The 14,994-nt window shown below is 39.4% G+C and overlaps 1 protein-coding gene across 2 annotated transcripts in view; it reads right to left on the reverse strand.

Annotated features, from left to right (window-relative positions):
* KDM3B (lysine demethylase 3B) overlaps positions 1 to 14,994 on the reverse strand; it is a 69,508-nt gene that overhangs the window by 43,096 nt on the left and 11,418 nt on the right. For both annotated transcript variants that reach the window (XM_053907459.1, XM_053907460.1), the window contains exons 2-5: positions 9,816 to 9,983; positions 4,557 to 4,670; positions 2,940 to 3,045; positions 986 to 1,110 (exon numbers count right to left, since the gene is read on the reverse strand). In XM_053907459.1, coding sequence (XP_053763434.1) covers positions 986 to 1,110; positions 2,940 to 3,045; positions 4,557 to 4,670; positions 9,816 to 9,983 — 513 coding nt within the window. The remainder of the gene's footprint in view (positions 1 to 985; positions 1,111 to 2,939; positions 3,046 to 4,556; positions 4,671 to 9,815; positions 9,984 to 14,994) is intronic.

Genomic DNA, 14,994 nt, shown 5'->3' on the forward strand with positions numbered 1-14,994 from the left:
TATATATATCACATAAATAGATAACATACAAATATTACACATACACACAGAAGATATTTGGAAGAATATAAAAAATACATACCAAACTGTTAATGGTGGTTACCACTGAGGGGAGTGATATTTGCCTGAGGGAAGGGGTGGCTTCCAATATATACTTTATATATGTGTATTTTTGAAATTTTAAAATGAAGATTAATTAGTAATTTTTTTGAAAACTCAGTAAAAAATTAAGTAAAATCATTTATGCTTACATTATATGTGGTTAAGAACAACTCTGAAACCAATTCAAAGATAAATACATTTATGTTTGCCTCAAAACACTCATCTAGGGGCGCCTGGGTGGCTCAGTCAGTCAAGCCTATCCAACTTCAGCTCAGGTCATGATCTTGCAGTTCAAGAGTTCAAGCCCCACGTTGGGCTGTGCTGACAGCTCAGAGCCTAGAACCTGCTTCAGATTCTATGTCTCCCTCTCGCTCTCTGCCCCTCCCTCACGCTCTCTTTCTCTCTCTCTCTCAAAAATAAGTTAAAAAAAACCATTCATCTATTGTTTTTCTGAGACAATTCTCCAGGTCGCTCTAGATACTGTTCACCGTCCAAAGGGGAGTGGCATAAGCATTACAGAAGCAAATGTTAACTGACTAGATTTTAAACTACTAACCTTTATGGATATGATAAAATAATGATAATTCTACTTCACATTTTTACACTGTTTTACAGAGTGCAAAGCACGTTCAGATCTACTATCCCAGTTCCCAAAACAGTGCTGAGGTGGGGCTGGGGGATTACCTAATTATCTCTTAATTTACAAATGAGAGCAAAGAGGTTAAGAAAGTTGAATAGCCTTTCTCAAGATCATACAGTCATTAAGTGAAAGAGCTGGAGACAGAACCTAAGTCTTCTTACATATAGCTAAATGCTCCCTTTCTCTACACCACCCTCTGTAAGAGGATGGATGAATCATAAAGGAAATAACCCCAAACCTCACCTCAGTTACAGACACTTCCATAAGACGGGTGATGGAGTCTTGATGGCTTACAACACCACAGAGCCAACTTTCTTCCCCCTCTGGCTGGTATACTTTGACCCTGTGACCTTGAACACTGTAGGGACCTACAGGAGAGATCAGTCAGTACTGAAAATATTTGGCAAAGTTATAATTCATGGTTCTTTCTAAAAGCAGAAAGAAAACTTTGGTGTAAATATTTAGCACTTTCAGTTCTCTTGTATAGAGCTGAATAAAATGGTTATTAAGCCACTTAAAAACAAAATAATTTTTCCTCATGATCTTTGTAAATTCTATGTGGAGATTCTGTAGCATTCCAAATCTGATTTCACCCTATCTGAAACTTCCAATTCTAGAAGGAATAGAAGGAAGACAAAACTTACAAACAAAAACTACAGGTAGTAAGAAAATTTATCAGACGTATCTCATCTGATATACACATATAAAAAAAATGGGAGGTCAGTGGGGCGCCTGCGTGGCCCAGTTGGTTGAGTGTCCAACTTTTCATTTCAGTTCAGGTCATGATCTCACAGTTCGTGGGATCGAGCCCCAAGTCCAGCTCTGCCCTAACAGTGCAGAGCCTGCTTGGGATTCTCTCTCTCTCTCTCTCTCTCTCTCTCTCTCTCTCTCTCTCTCCCTCTCCCTCTCCCTCTCCCTCTCCCTCTCCCTCTCTCCCTCTCCCACTCTGCCCCTCCTTGCCTGGCGCGCTCTTTCTTGCTCTCAAAATAAATAAAAAATTAAAAACAACAAAAAAGGGAGGTCAGTAAGTTGAACATACTATTTTGTCATGTGACCATAGGAATGTTAGATAACCATCTGTACTCTGCTGACTTTCAATAGCAATAGGTGGAGAGTTCCATTTATGAAGTCTCCAGCCTCTGCACTAGTAATAGTCTGAACAAACATAGCACCTGCCTTCCTAGGAAAACAAAGTTCTAAAGATATTACTTTATCAGCAGGTAATGTTAACCTGCAATTTCATTTGCCCTCCAAGAAGGACAGTTTCTCTCCTCTGCATTATCTCATACATTTGAGACTATATAGTTAAGTCATCACTTATTTTAAATTATTATTATCTCTCACAACTATAATGAAGCTTCCTCAATGTTTCTCTATGTATCCACATACATATTCACTTCTCATTCTGTCCAGTTTTCTTCTATCAAGTTTTTCTCACATTCTTTCCTCCTTCATATCTTTCCTTGACCATTAAACATCACTTTATGCTGATACTCTCCTTCTCCAAATAAGCCAGTTTTCCTACTTTTACCCATTCAGATACAGTTTGACAAAGAGAACCAAGGACCCTGTTTCACTGAAAATCATTATTTTCAAGAGGCTCAGAAAAAAAGAGGAGTAGATGTGCAACACTAAGGGAAGGATAAATATTCTTTATGTAGACTTTTGGGCAAAATCTGTATCTGAACTGGAAACAGCTAAGGATTCTTTTGTTTTAATTCTTAAAAAAATAACATGTTGTTAATGTGAATGAGTCTGTGGATACCTTCTTTTATGAACATGTACCTTGCACTCTAGGTTGTGATTTATGTTACTGGTCTTTTTAGTCATTAGGAATCTCACAGACACTGAGCTCAATAAGGGCAGAGGTTTTCTAGCTCTAGTTCCTTAACATTGTGTTTAGTACAAGATTTGTCCTTGGTAACTATTTAGGAAATGGAAAACAAAACAAAACAAAACAAAACTCACAACAAAACTGGATATTATGAAATGTATTTAAAGAGGTAACTGGGGTCTGAGCGAGATTCTATTTTTCCCATCTATTCTAGAGATCTTGCTAACTGGAAATACTCTGGACTCTACCCACAAGAAGAAACACACATGTTTAGAGTTGCATGGTGTCTTTCCCATACTATCACTTCAACACTGACCACATACCTGATTCAGGATTCAAGGACAGAAGACTGCTTGTTCTTACCTCGACTGAATATCTCTTGTAGCTTCTGGTCACTGATCAAAGCATTAACTGTTTCTCTCAGTGCAGCATGTTCCAAAAGAATCTGGTTTTGGCTATCTGTTCCCATCTGGTAAAGACAAACAAAGAAAACAACCGAATATTAAAATAAATAGCAATATCTAACCAGGTGAGAAAATCATACCCTTGAGGAGCTCTATACTGACAGTGCCAAAGAATGTTTTTTTTTGTTTTGTTTTGTTTTTGTTTGTTTTTTTAAATTTATTTTGAGGGAAAGAAAGAAAGAGAGCGTGAGCAGGGGTAGAGGGAGAAAGAGAATCCCACGCAGGCCCCGCGCTGCTAGCACAGAGCCAGATGTGGCTCAAACTCACAAAACTGTGAGATCATGATCTGAGCCAAAATCAAGAGTCAGATGCTCAGCCAAGTGAGCCACCCAGGCGCCCCACCAAAGAATGTTCCGTAGAACCCTAGTCTCATGAGATGTTCTGCAAAAAATGATGCTCGGATCATTTAATTATAGGAAATACTATATACTCTATCTTTCTATATGTTGTAGCAGATGAAAGGCTCTGACAAGACATGTAAAAAAAAAATTTGTTTAGGTTTCTCACACATATATGACCACAAAATATTTTATTCCATGTAAATCTTTTGGTATATGTTGATATTTATTCAACATTTACTGAGTGCCTACTCATATAAACACTAAGATTGCAAAGATGAATAAAGTAAGGGTGGTGAGAGGGAGTGAAGCCGAAAGAGAAAGGAAGACATATCAACAAAGAAATCATCACTAATATTTCCCACAACACAGTTAAGGAAATACTGTTCTTGGCTGCCTCAATAAGACAGCAAAACTTAGAAGTTTCCTAATTTTTAGCCTTCAGACAATAAATCTTACAAGTGAGAAATAAATATTACCATCCAAAAATTTTCAAACTCTAACTCAGATGCTAGTTTGTTTAAACTACTAATTTTACCCCTTTTCTTTCTAAGTAGAGATACGCCTAAGCTCTTTAATATTTAATGCTGCTTGGAATAAGCCCCAACTCCCAGCCTCTCTGCCACTGACCTAAGTATAGACCCCCTCAAGTTATACAAGCAGCCACCTCTGTGAAACCACCTTCTGAGGAGACCCTTAGAATTGTGGTCTTTGGGGCACCTGGGTGGCTCAATCAGTTAAGCATCCAACTTTGGCTCAGGTCATGATCTCACAGTTCATGAGTTTGAGCCCCATGTCAGGCTCTATGTTGACAGCTCAGAGCCTAGAGTCTGCTTCAGATTCTGTATCTATCCCTCTCTGCCCCTCCCCTGCTTGCTCGCATGCACTCTCTCTCTCTCTAAGAAATAAAATGAAAACATTAAAAAATAATAATAATAATAAAAAGAATTGTGGTCATAAGTCTTAAGTGGTTTCAAGGTAGGGTGGGGTGTGCTGAAGAGGAAACAAGTCTCAGCCACTGAATGGACTTTCAAGGTAGCAGAAAAGCTTTAAAATGCACAGGGAATTAATGGAAGCACTTGTTTCAATACTAAAAGAAAAGGGGAAACATATTTATAATCAACAAACAAATTAGCAAGGAGGGAAATAAGTTTAGGACTAGAGGAAGTATTAAGTACCTGAAACAGATGCAATCCATTAGCATCTGACAGGAAACGAAGCTCTCGATCCAAAAGGTATTCAACTGGAACCACAGAACCCAAACCAAGTTTATCTACTAGGGGAGTGAAAGTCTGTGAAACAGAAATGACAAGAAATTGATTAGAACTTGGAAAAGAAAATAGGTAACAATTCATCCACATCTCTAACTTCAGAGACAGTATCCATCATTAATATATCTTTCACCCCAGTAAATACAGATAAACTAAAGCATAAAACATTCCCAACCCATCATCTACCCCACAAATAATCATAGGAAGCAAACTAGAGCAGAAACTCAGCCCAATACTCCTATTTACAGCTGAAAAGGACACAAAGAATAAGAAATTCCCAATTCCCTCTAGGGATCTGACTAATCTTGCCAGGCTTCAAGAGGGCTAAATTACAGTAAATTCCCAAAATAAAGACTTACAACATTATCGTCTCTAGAACTCCTAAAATCTTTGGGAGATATGTAAAATAATCACTGGTATAAATGCTCATGGGTGAATTCATATTGCTGTCTCATAAATGAATAGCCTATAAAAGTCACCCGGGGCCCATGTCCATTTGAGCTTCTTCCAAAAGTTCAATTGGAAATGGACTTAAAAACAAACAAAAAAGGGGGTGCCTGGGTGGCTACATCGGTTAAGTGTCCAACTTTGGCTCAGGTCATGATCTCATGGTTCGTGCCCTGAGTCGGGCCCTGTGCTGACAGCTCAGAGCCTAGAGCCTGCTTTAGATTCTGTGTCTCCCTCTCTCTGTCCCTCCCCAACTCACGCTCTCTCTTTCAAAAATGAATAAACTGGAAAAAAAAAAAAAATGAAAAAGGAGAGTATAGTAAATGATGTTACATATAATCAATTAAGTAGAAAATTTGCTTTGAATAATATTTATTTGATCTGGTTAGCCATAGAAGTAGGTTTTTTTTTTTGTTTTTTTTTTTTAATTTATTTTTGGGACAGAGAGAGACAGAGCACGAACGGGGGAGGGGCAGAGAGAGAGAGAGAGGGAGACACAGAATCGGAAACAGGCTCCAGGCTCCGAGCCATCAGCCCAGAGCCTGACGCGGGGCTCGAACTCAAGGACCGCGAGATCGTGACCTGGCTGAAGTCGGACGCTTAACCGACTGCGCCACCCAGGCGCCCCTAGAAGTAGGTTTTTTTTTAAATGTAGCCATTTATGCCTTTACTTTGCTAACAGGATAGAAACAAAAGGATACTCTCAGAATTAAATTTATGGCATTATTTTGTCAAACTTCAGAAAACAAAACTTAATAATAACAATAATAAAGCACAAACAACAAAAGCAAAAATAAATAAGTGGGGCTATAACAAACTAAAAAGTTTATGCATAGCAAAAAAATGATCAGCAAAATGAAAAGGCAACGTAAGGAATGAGAGAAAATATTTGCAAATCATGTATCACACAAGAGGTTAATATCCAAATACATATATAAGGAACTCATACAACTCAAAAGCAAAAGACCAAATAATCTGACTTTAAAAATGGGCAAATCACCCTAAATAGACATTTTTCCTAAGAAAATATACAAACGGCCAATAGGTATATAAAAAGGGGTGAACAACACTAATTATTAGGGAAATGCAAATCAATACCACAAGAAGCCATCACTTCACACCTGTTAGAAGACATATCATCAAAGTCAATAAAATAAGGGCTGGCAAGGATGCAGAGAAAAGCAAACCCTTGTGCAGTTGGTGGGACTATAAATTGGTGCAGCCATCATAGAAAACAGTGTGGAGGCTCCTCAAAAAATTAAGAGCGGAACTACCATATGATGCAGCAATCCCACTTCTGAGTATGTATCTGAAGAAAATGAAATCACCATTTCAAAGGATTATCTGCACACCCACATTCACTGCAGTGTTATTCACAACAGCTAAGATATGGAAACAACCTAAGCCTCCAGTGATGGACGGATACAGGGAATGATGTGAGGTGTATGTGCATGCACATGCATGCGCGCACGCACGCACGCACACACACACACACACACACAGAAATATTATTCAGTCATAAAAAAGGAGGAAATCTGGGGTGCCTGGCTGGCTCAATCGGTTGGACGTCTGACTTCGGCTTGGGTCATGATCTCATGGTTTGTGAGTTAGAGCCCCATGTAGGGATCTGTGCTGACAGCTCAGAGCCTGGAGCCTGCTTCAGATTCTGTGTCTCCCACTCTCTTTGTCCCTCCCCCACATGCTCTCTGTCTTTCTCTCTCTCTCAAAGATAAATAAACATTAAAAAAAAAAAAATTAAAAAAAAAAAGAGGAGGAAATCCTGCCATTTACAACATGGATAAAACCTGAGGGCATTAAACTAAGTGAAATAAGTCACATATGCAAATGAAATACTATATGATTTCACTTACGTGTGAAAAAAAAAAAGAACACCTAGAGTAGATCTATAGTTCCTATGGGTGTGGGCAGTGGGGAATGTGAAATGTGGTGAATGTGGTCAAAAGGTACAAACTTCAGTTATAAGTTCTGGGGTTCTAACATACAGCATGGTGACTATAGTTAACAATGATGTGGGGCGCCTGAGCAGCTAGGTTGGCTAGGTCCTCCCCCTCTCAAAAAGAAATAATTAAATGTTATTAATTAAACATAATTAAACATTAAAAAAACAATAACATATACTTAAAAGTTGCTAAGAAAGTAAATCTTTTCTTTCTTTTTTTTAAGTTTATTTTGAGAGAGACAGAGAATGCAAATGGGGGGGGGGGGCGGTCAGAGAGAGAGGGAGAATCCCAAGCAGGCTCCATGATGTCAGCACAGAGTCCACTGCAGGGCTCGAACTCACAAACTATGAGAACAGGACCTGAGCCAAAAACAAGAGTCAGATGCTCAACTGACTGAGCCACCCAGGCACCCCAGAAACTAAATCTTAAAAGTTCTTACCACATACACACAAAATGTTAACTCTGTGAACAGTGGATATGTTAACTAACTTTATTGTGGTAATCATTTCACAATATATATCAAATTATTATATTGTTACAAACTTGCACAATGTTATATGTCAATTTTACCTCAGTAAGGCTGGGAAAAAAAATAAGAGTTCTTATGGAAAGAAAAGGCTTTAAGGATTACAAACATTGTTTCACAACCTTACATGAGAAAACACTAAGGTGAAAAAATTCTTTAGAAATAAAAGTATCAAATATTATCGAATACAGTACTGGCACAAAAAAAGACATAGAGATCAACAGAACAGAATAAAGAGCCCAGAAACAAACCCATGCTTATAGCTTATATGATCAATTAATCTCTGAGACAGGACACAAGACTATACAATGACAAAAAGACAGTCTCTTCAACAAATGGTGCCGGGAAAACTGGACAGCTACATGCAAAAGAATGAAACTGGACCCCTCTCTTACAACATATACAAAAATAAACATCTAAAGGTAAGACCTGGAACCATAAAACTCCTAAAAGAAAAACAAGGCAGTATTTTGTAGACATTGGTCATACAAACATTTTTCTCAATACATCTCAGCAAGGGAAACAAAAGCAAAAATAAACTATTGGGATTACATCAAAATAAAAAGCTTTTGCACAGCAAAGTAAACCACCCAAAAAATGACATGGCAACCTACCATATGGGAGAAGATACATAGAGAATGATATACTTGATAAGGGGTTAATATATGTAACACCAACAACTGTCCAAATAATCCAGTTAAAAATGGGCAGAGGACCTGAACAGACACTTTTCCAGAGAAGACATGTAAATGGCCAACAGGTGCATAAAAAGATGCTCAACACCACGAATCATCAGGTGAATGTACATCAAAACCACAAGATACCACCTCACATCTATCTGTCTGAATGGAGAGTATCAAAAAGTGTTGGGTTGGAGGTGGAGAACAAAAACTCTCCTGCACTGTTGGTGGGAAGGTAAATTAGTGTAACCATTTACACTAATGGCAAATAGTATGGAAGGTCTTCAAAAAATTAAAAGTAGAATTACCATATGATCCAAGAATTCCACAACTAGGTGTTTACCCAAAGAAAACAAAAACACAAATTTAAAAAGATACATGCACCCCTATGTTTCCTGCAGCATTATTTACAACAGGCAAGACATGGAAGCAATTCAAAGGTCTATCCATAACTGAATAAAGAACACACACACACACACACACACACACACACACACACACACACAGAAATATTATTCATTCATAAAAAAAAAAAAGAATGAGATCTTGCCATATGCAACAGCATGAATGGACTCAGAGGGTATAATGCTAAGTGAAATAAGTCACAGAAAAACAAATGCCATATGATTTCACATATATGTGGATTTTTTTTTAACTGTTAATTTATTTGGAAAAGAGTGAGAGAGAAAGCACACATGCGAGCGTGCCAAGATGGGTAGGGGCAGGGAGAAAGGGAGAGAGAGGATCCCAAGCAGGCTCCACACTATCAGGGCAGAGTCCAGCACAGGGCTTGATCTCCTGACCAGTGAGATCATGACCTGAGCTGAAATCAAGAGCTGGATGCTTAAATCGATTGAGCTACTCAGGCACTCCACATTTGTGGAATGTAAGAAACAAAATAAATGAACAAAGAAAGAGACAAAAACCCCACACTCTTTAATACAGAGAACTGGTGGTTGCCAGAGGGGAGATGGGTGGGGCCATGAGTGAAATAAAGAGGATTAAATTTATGGCATTATTTTGTCAAACTTCAGAAATATTTATCACTACGAGCACTGAGTAATGAATAGAATTGTTGAATCATTATACTGTGCACCTAAACCTAATATAAACAGGGTATGTTAATTATATTTCAAAAACACAAAACAAGTTCAGAAGACACAGTTGAAAAGATCTCCCACTTTCTGCTTCAGTAGCATCAGAATAAAAGTATGTTAGGAATATACATGCTTTGGGAACTCTAAAGAGTTCAGCTATTTTTTAAAAAATATTTATTATTCTTGAGAGATCTACAGAGCACGAGCAGGGGAGGGGCAGAGAGAGAGGGAAAGAGAATCTGAAGCAGGCTCCAGGCCAGTCTGACCTGTCAGCACAGAGCCCGACGTGGGGCTTGAACCCACAGACCGTGAAATCGTGACCTGAGATGAAGTCAGACACCTAACTGAGTAGCCACCCAGGCGCCCCAGGAGTTCAGCTATTGGATAAATACCATAGTTACAGTTATAGTACAGGAGTAAAGCTCAAATATGTTCGTAGGCAGTAAGTCACTCACCAGGGCTGGCCACTGTGCAATTGAGACTCGAGTACCCTGGACAAGGACTGGGTCCTTCCGGGGTGCCCACACCAGAGACCCTTCCAGCAGAAGCACAATAACTTCTTCAGCATGAACTTTAACCCAGGAGTGCTGCTTCCAGTTACAGCCATCAAATTCTACAAAGATCTGCAAAAAGAGATAAAAAGGAGTTTGGAGGTCACATTTGGAAAAATCCCACATTATAATATATAAACAGACATAAACTGTGACTAGGAAAAATTCTAATTTGTTTTTAAGTCCTTTTGATGAATTTCAATAAAAATCCATCTTATTTCAGAGCAAGGAAGCTGATCTCAGCTTCACTCTGAAAAGGGTACCAGAGTTAAGGGGGCACATCCACAGTTAGCAATTTTTAGCTGTTATCCTATTGAAATTTGTAACTCTTGGTTTCCAATTTACATCTATGCACACCAGCTAGGGGCCTACTATGTATGAGACACCATGCTAGGTTCAGAAATAGAGAAATCTAGCACATTTCCTGGTCTTTTTTTAAATTTATTTATTAAAAAAAATTTTTTTTTAACGTTTATTTATTTTTGAGACAGAGAGAGAGAGCATGAACAGGGGAGGGGCAGAGAGAGAGGGAGACACAGAATCTGAAACAGGCTCTAGGCTCTGAGCTGTCAGCACAGAGCCCGACGCGGGGCTTGAACTCACGGACCGTGAGATCATGACCTGAGCTGAAGTCGGACGCTTAACTGACCAAGCCACCCAGGCGCCCCACACATTTCCTGGTCTTAAGGAGCTCATAGTCTAACAGGTTAGAGAGAAATTCTTTACACTTGTACTGAATATGACAGAAATTTTTTTTAAATGTTTATTTATTTTTTTTTGAGAGCGTGCAAGCAGGGGAGGGGTAGAAAGAGGGGGACAGAGGTCCAAAGCAGGCTCTGTACTGACAGCAGTGACCTTGATGCAAGGCTTGAACTTACAAACCTTGAAATCATGACCTGAACAGAAGTCGGATTCTCAACTGAGCCACCCAGGCACCCGAGTGAACTTCTTTGAGGAATTTTTTTGAATAGGTGATCTATCAACATGATATAAAATTCAAAGGATGAACACCAAAAAAAAAAGGTTCCTTCCCAGTTCTGCATGTGGATTTTTTAACTGCTCCTGCCAGGAGTGATCTCATACCTGTTAGAAGAGGCATGCTGTCAACATCAACAATACTTCGCTTCCTCCCAGCAGAGATACTCTACTTTTTGAGATATAGTTACATAGACAGTGCAGAAAGTTTTAAAAAGTGATTCAGATTAAACAAAACTTCATTTTTCTTTTATTTCATTTTATTTTACTTTAGAGAGAAAGAGACAGTGCGAGAGGGGGAGAGGGGCAGAGGGAGACAGCTCCACACTGAGTGTGGAGCCTGACGCAGGGCTTGATACCACATCCCAGGAATCATGACCTGAGCCAAAATCAAGAGTCGGACGCTCAACCTACTGAGCCACCCAGGCACCCCTAAACCACATTTTTCTTTTTTTTTTTAATTTTACTTTTTAAAAAATATTTATTTTTGAAAGAGACAGAGAGAGAGAGTACACCCGCAGGAGGAGGGAAGAGGCAGAAAGAGTGACACAGAGGATCCGAAGTGGGCTTCATGCTAACAGCAGAGAGCCCAGTTTAGGGCTTGAACTCCTGAACTGTGAGGTCATGAACTGAGCCAAAGACAGCCACTTAACTGACTGAGCCACACAGGTACCCCAAAACTACATTTTTCTAATAACTAGTATGCTTAGGTTTGGCTTTTCTATATAAATTCTGACTTCTGAGTATGTTTCACATGCAGCATAAAGAGCAAGACATATGCATACAGGTATCAATAGTTAGCATAGAAACACCCAGGACTTAAATTATAGCTGGTGATAGAAAGACTATTTTATTCATAGCCCCTTCATTTTCATAGAATTTTAGTTGGTTTTTGAGAAACACATGCAATAAAATGACAAAATACAAATGAAAAAAAAAAAAAAAATCAAGGCCAAGCAAACTACAACAAGAAGTTACTATGAAAGTGTAAAAGGGAAAACTTAAGCTGGCCACGAGGATCTATACAGCTGTATGACCGAGTGATACATGTGCCTCTGAGCTTCCTAAAGGCCAATTTGAAAATGAGGAGGTTAGTTGCATAGTTTCCACTGTCAGCATCTTTTTTTTTTTTAATTTTTTGGTAATGTTTATTTATTTAAAATCGAGAGAGAAGAAGATAGAGTGTAAGCAGGGGAGGGGCAGAGAGAGAGAGGGAGACACAGAATCCCAAGCAGGCTCCAAACTCAGCTGTCAGCACAGAGCCTGACCCCGGATCTGAACTCATGAACTGCGAGGTCATAACCTGAGCCAAAGTTGGATGCTGAACAGACTGAACCACCCAGGTGCCTGGTTTTTTGTTGTTGTTGTTGTTGTTTTTTAATTAAACTCTACACCCAACATGGGGCTTGAACCTACATGCTCTACCAACTGGAGGAGCCAGGAGCTCCTCCCACGGAGGAAAGGAGCTAAAAGGAAAACAAAGTAATTACTCAGGGAAGCAACGCTTTTCCAACCTCTTGGCACAATAAGAAATTTCTCACACGAAGCTTCCAGTACATGTATGTACTGTTATTTTTAAAATATGTGTAGATGATACAATGAATAAAATTCAAATCCATTAAAATTGTTACTGAGTTCATATCAGCCTTTCATGGTATACATGTTCTCATCTATTCAACATAAAAATTAAAGGTAAAATTAAATGAAAATCTAGGATACTTATATTCACAAAGTGTGAAAGCACTGTGCAGTAGCCTAGTGTTATGCTTAATCTCTTCACAGTCAATGCATACTTGTGAATGTGAAGTGCGTTGCTGAAAAGTTATCCCAGAAATCAAATCCACTATATAAAGCTCCAGTTTTATTATTGTAATATACCAAGCTTCACTTCTGATTAAACACACATATATATACCCACCCACACACACACAGTGGGGAAACAAGGTTCAGAAACGAGAAGCACAATTTTTACTGAGAAAGAGGAGAACAATGAATTGCAATATATTTAATACATGAATGGGCTCACTTATATATACATAAATGTTCCAAGGGAATAAGACACAACTTCAAATAACTTGCAGACCATTGGAAAGAGATAATCAAACTTATACTTATGTGCAGACTCAGGCACCAAGAAAGGTAGTAGCAGCATAATAAACACAGGTTGGGGCTTATGTTCCAGGAGACTTGAATTTGAGTACCAGCTCCACACTATTAAAAAAAATTTTTTTTTTAATGATGGGGCACCTGGGTGGCTCAGTCGGTTAAGCGGCCCACTTCGCTCAGGTCATGATCTCGCGGTCTGTGAGTTGGAGCCCCATGTCGGACTCTGTGCTGACGGCTCAGAGCCTGGAGCCTGTTTCAGATTCTGTGTCTCCCTCTCTCTCTGACCTTCCCCCGTTCATGCTCTGTCTCTCTCTGTCTCAAAAATAAATAAATGTTTAAAAAAAATTAAAAAAAAATTTTTTTAATGTTTATTTATTTATTTATTTATTTTAATTTTTTTTCAACGTTTTTTTATTTATTTTTGGGACAGAGAGAGACAGAGCATGAACGGGGGAGGGGCAGAGAGAGAGGGAGACACAGAATCGGAAACAGGCTCCAGGCTCCGAGCCATCAGCCCAGAGCCTGACGCGGGGCTCGAACTCAAGGACCGCGAGATCGTGACCTGGCTGAAGTCGGACGCTTAACCCTGCGCCACCCAGGCGCCCCAATGTTTATTTATTTTTGAGAGAGAGAGAGAGAGAGAGCGAGCAGGGGAGGGGCAGAGAGAGAGGGAGACACACCAGTTGAAGTAGGCTCCAGGCTCTGAGCTGTCAGCACAGAGCCCAACACAGGGCTCGAACCCACGAACCGCGAGATCATGACCTGAGCTGAAGTTGGACGCTCAACCGACTGAGCCACACAGGCACCCTGAGGTCTACTCTATTAACCCCAAAACTTGGACAAGTCACTCTTCCCTCCTCAAGTTTTGGTTTTCTCCCCTGTGATAAGACACATTTGTCTTGCTTATCTCATAGATTGGTTGTGAAGTTCAAATAAAGTAATGGATTCAAAAGCATAATATGCCATAAAATAAGGAGAAATAAAGTAAAAAAATCAAGTACAGGGGATGTTCAGAGGCAGGAGAGATCACTTTAAGGGTGCAGAGGGGACTGATATGGGCTGAGTCCCCTAACCACCCCCCCCCCCCAAAAAAGTCCACTTAAGTTCTAGGATGGCCAGGAGCTATATAAGCAGACTGTGGGGGAAGGAGTGAGAGATGAGGCTTAAAAAAAAACAAAGTCAATGTGGCAAACCTTGAATACTGGGATAAAAAAATTGAGGCTTCATCTAGCTGCCAATGGGAGGGGTGTGTATACGTGTGCATGCACACAAGTGTCATTAAAGGGTTTATAAGTGAGGTCAAGATATGAACAGAGTAGTTGGTTTTAAGGAAATTCAGCTACTAACCAGTGGATACAGACAGACTGGAGTTGGGGGAAGGTTATAGGGAGTATTCTTACATGACCTAGAGTGAGAGCAGTGAGACTAGGAAGAAAAGTGACTTGTGGTTGTTAAGAATCATCAAGCTTGATGAATGGCTGGATAAAACAATAAAGGAAAATTTTAAAATGACTTGGATTTTGAACCAGAGTGATACCATTACATAACTGATATCAAGAGGAGGAGATGGCTGGAGGACAGACAAGACCTTGCACAGCATGAAAAGCAGCATGGAGTATTAAATGCCCTGGCTGAGTCTGACCCTGAGTACGCTACCAGGCATCACTCAGAAAACCAGAGGCTGAGGCTCCATGGTGACTGATGGCAAGGTGCCATGCTGAAACCACTTTAAAAATCAAAGGCGAGTCACAAAATTCTAAGTTATAGCAATACACAAATACAATACCAAAAGAAGTCATTGTACTATAGCTATAACAATTTTTATTGCTTTTACAAAAGAACTTCAACACTCAAAAAGTTAATATTCAGGAATCCTATCATCACTTACCTGAAAACATCAGGGAAAAGTTCAATTACTGAAAAACCAGATTTCACCCAACTTAAAGGAAATAAACTTTCAACCCACCCAGCAAAGGACATATATGGAATGAAGTGTTTACTT

The sequence above is a fragment of the Panthera pardus genome, unplaced genomic scaffold (assembly GCF_024362965.1).
Source record: "Panthera pardus isolate Hobbes unplaced genomic scaffold, ASM2436296v1 HiC_scaffold_2, whole genome shotgun sequence".
Taxonomy (NCBI): Eukaryota; Metazoa; Chordata; class Mammalia; order Carnivora; family Felidae; genus Panthera; species Panthera pardus.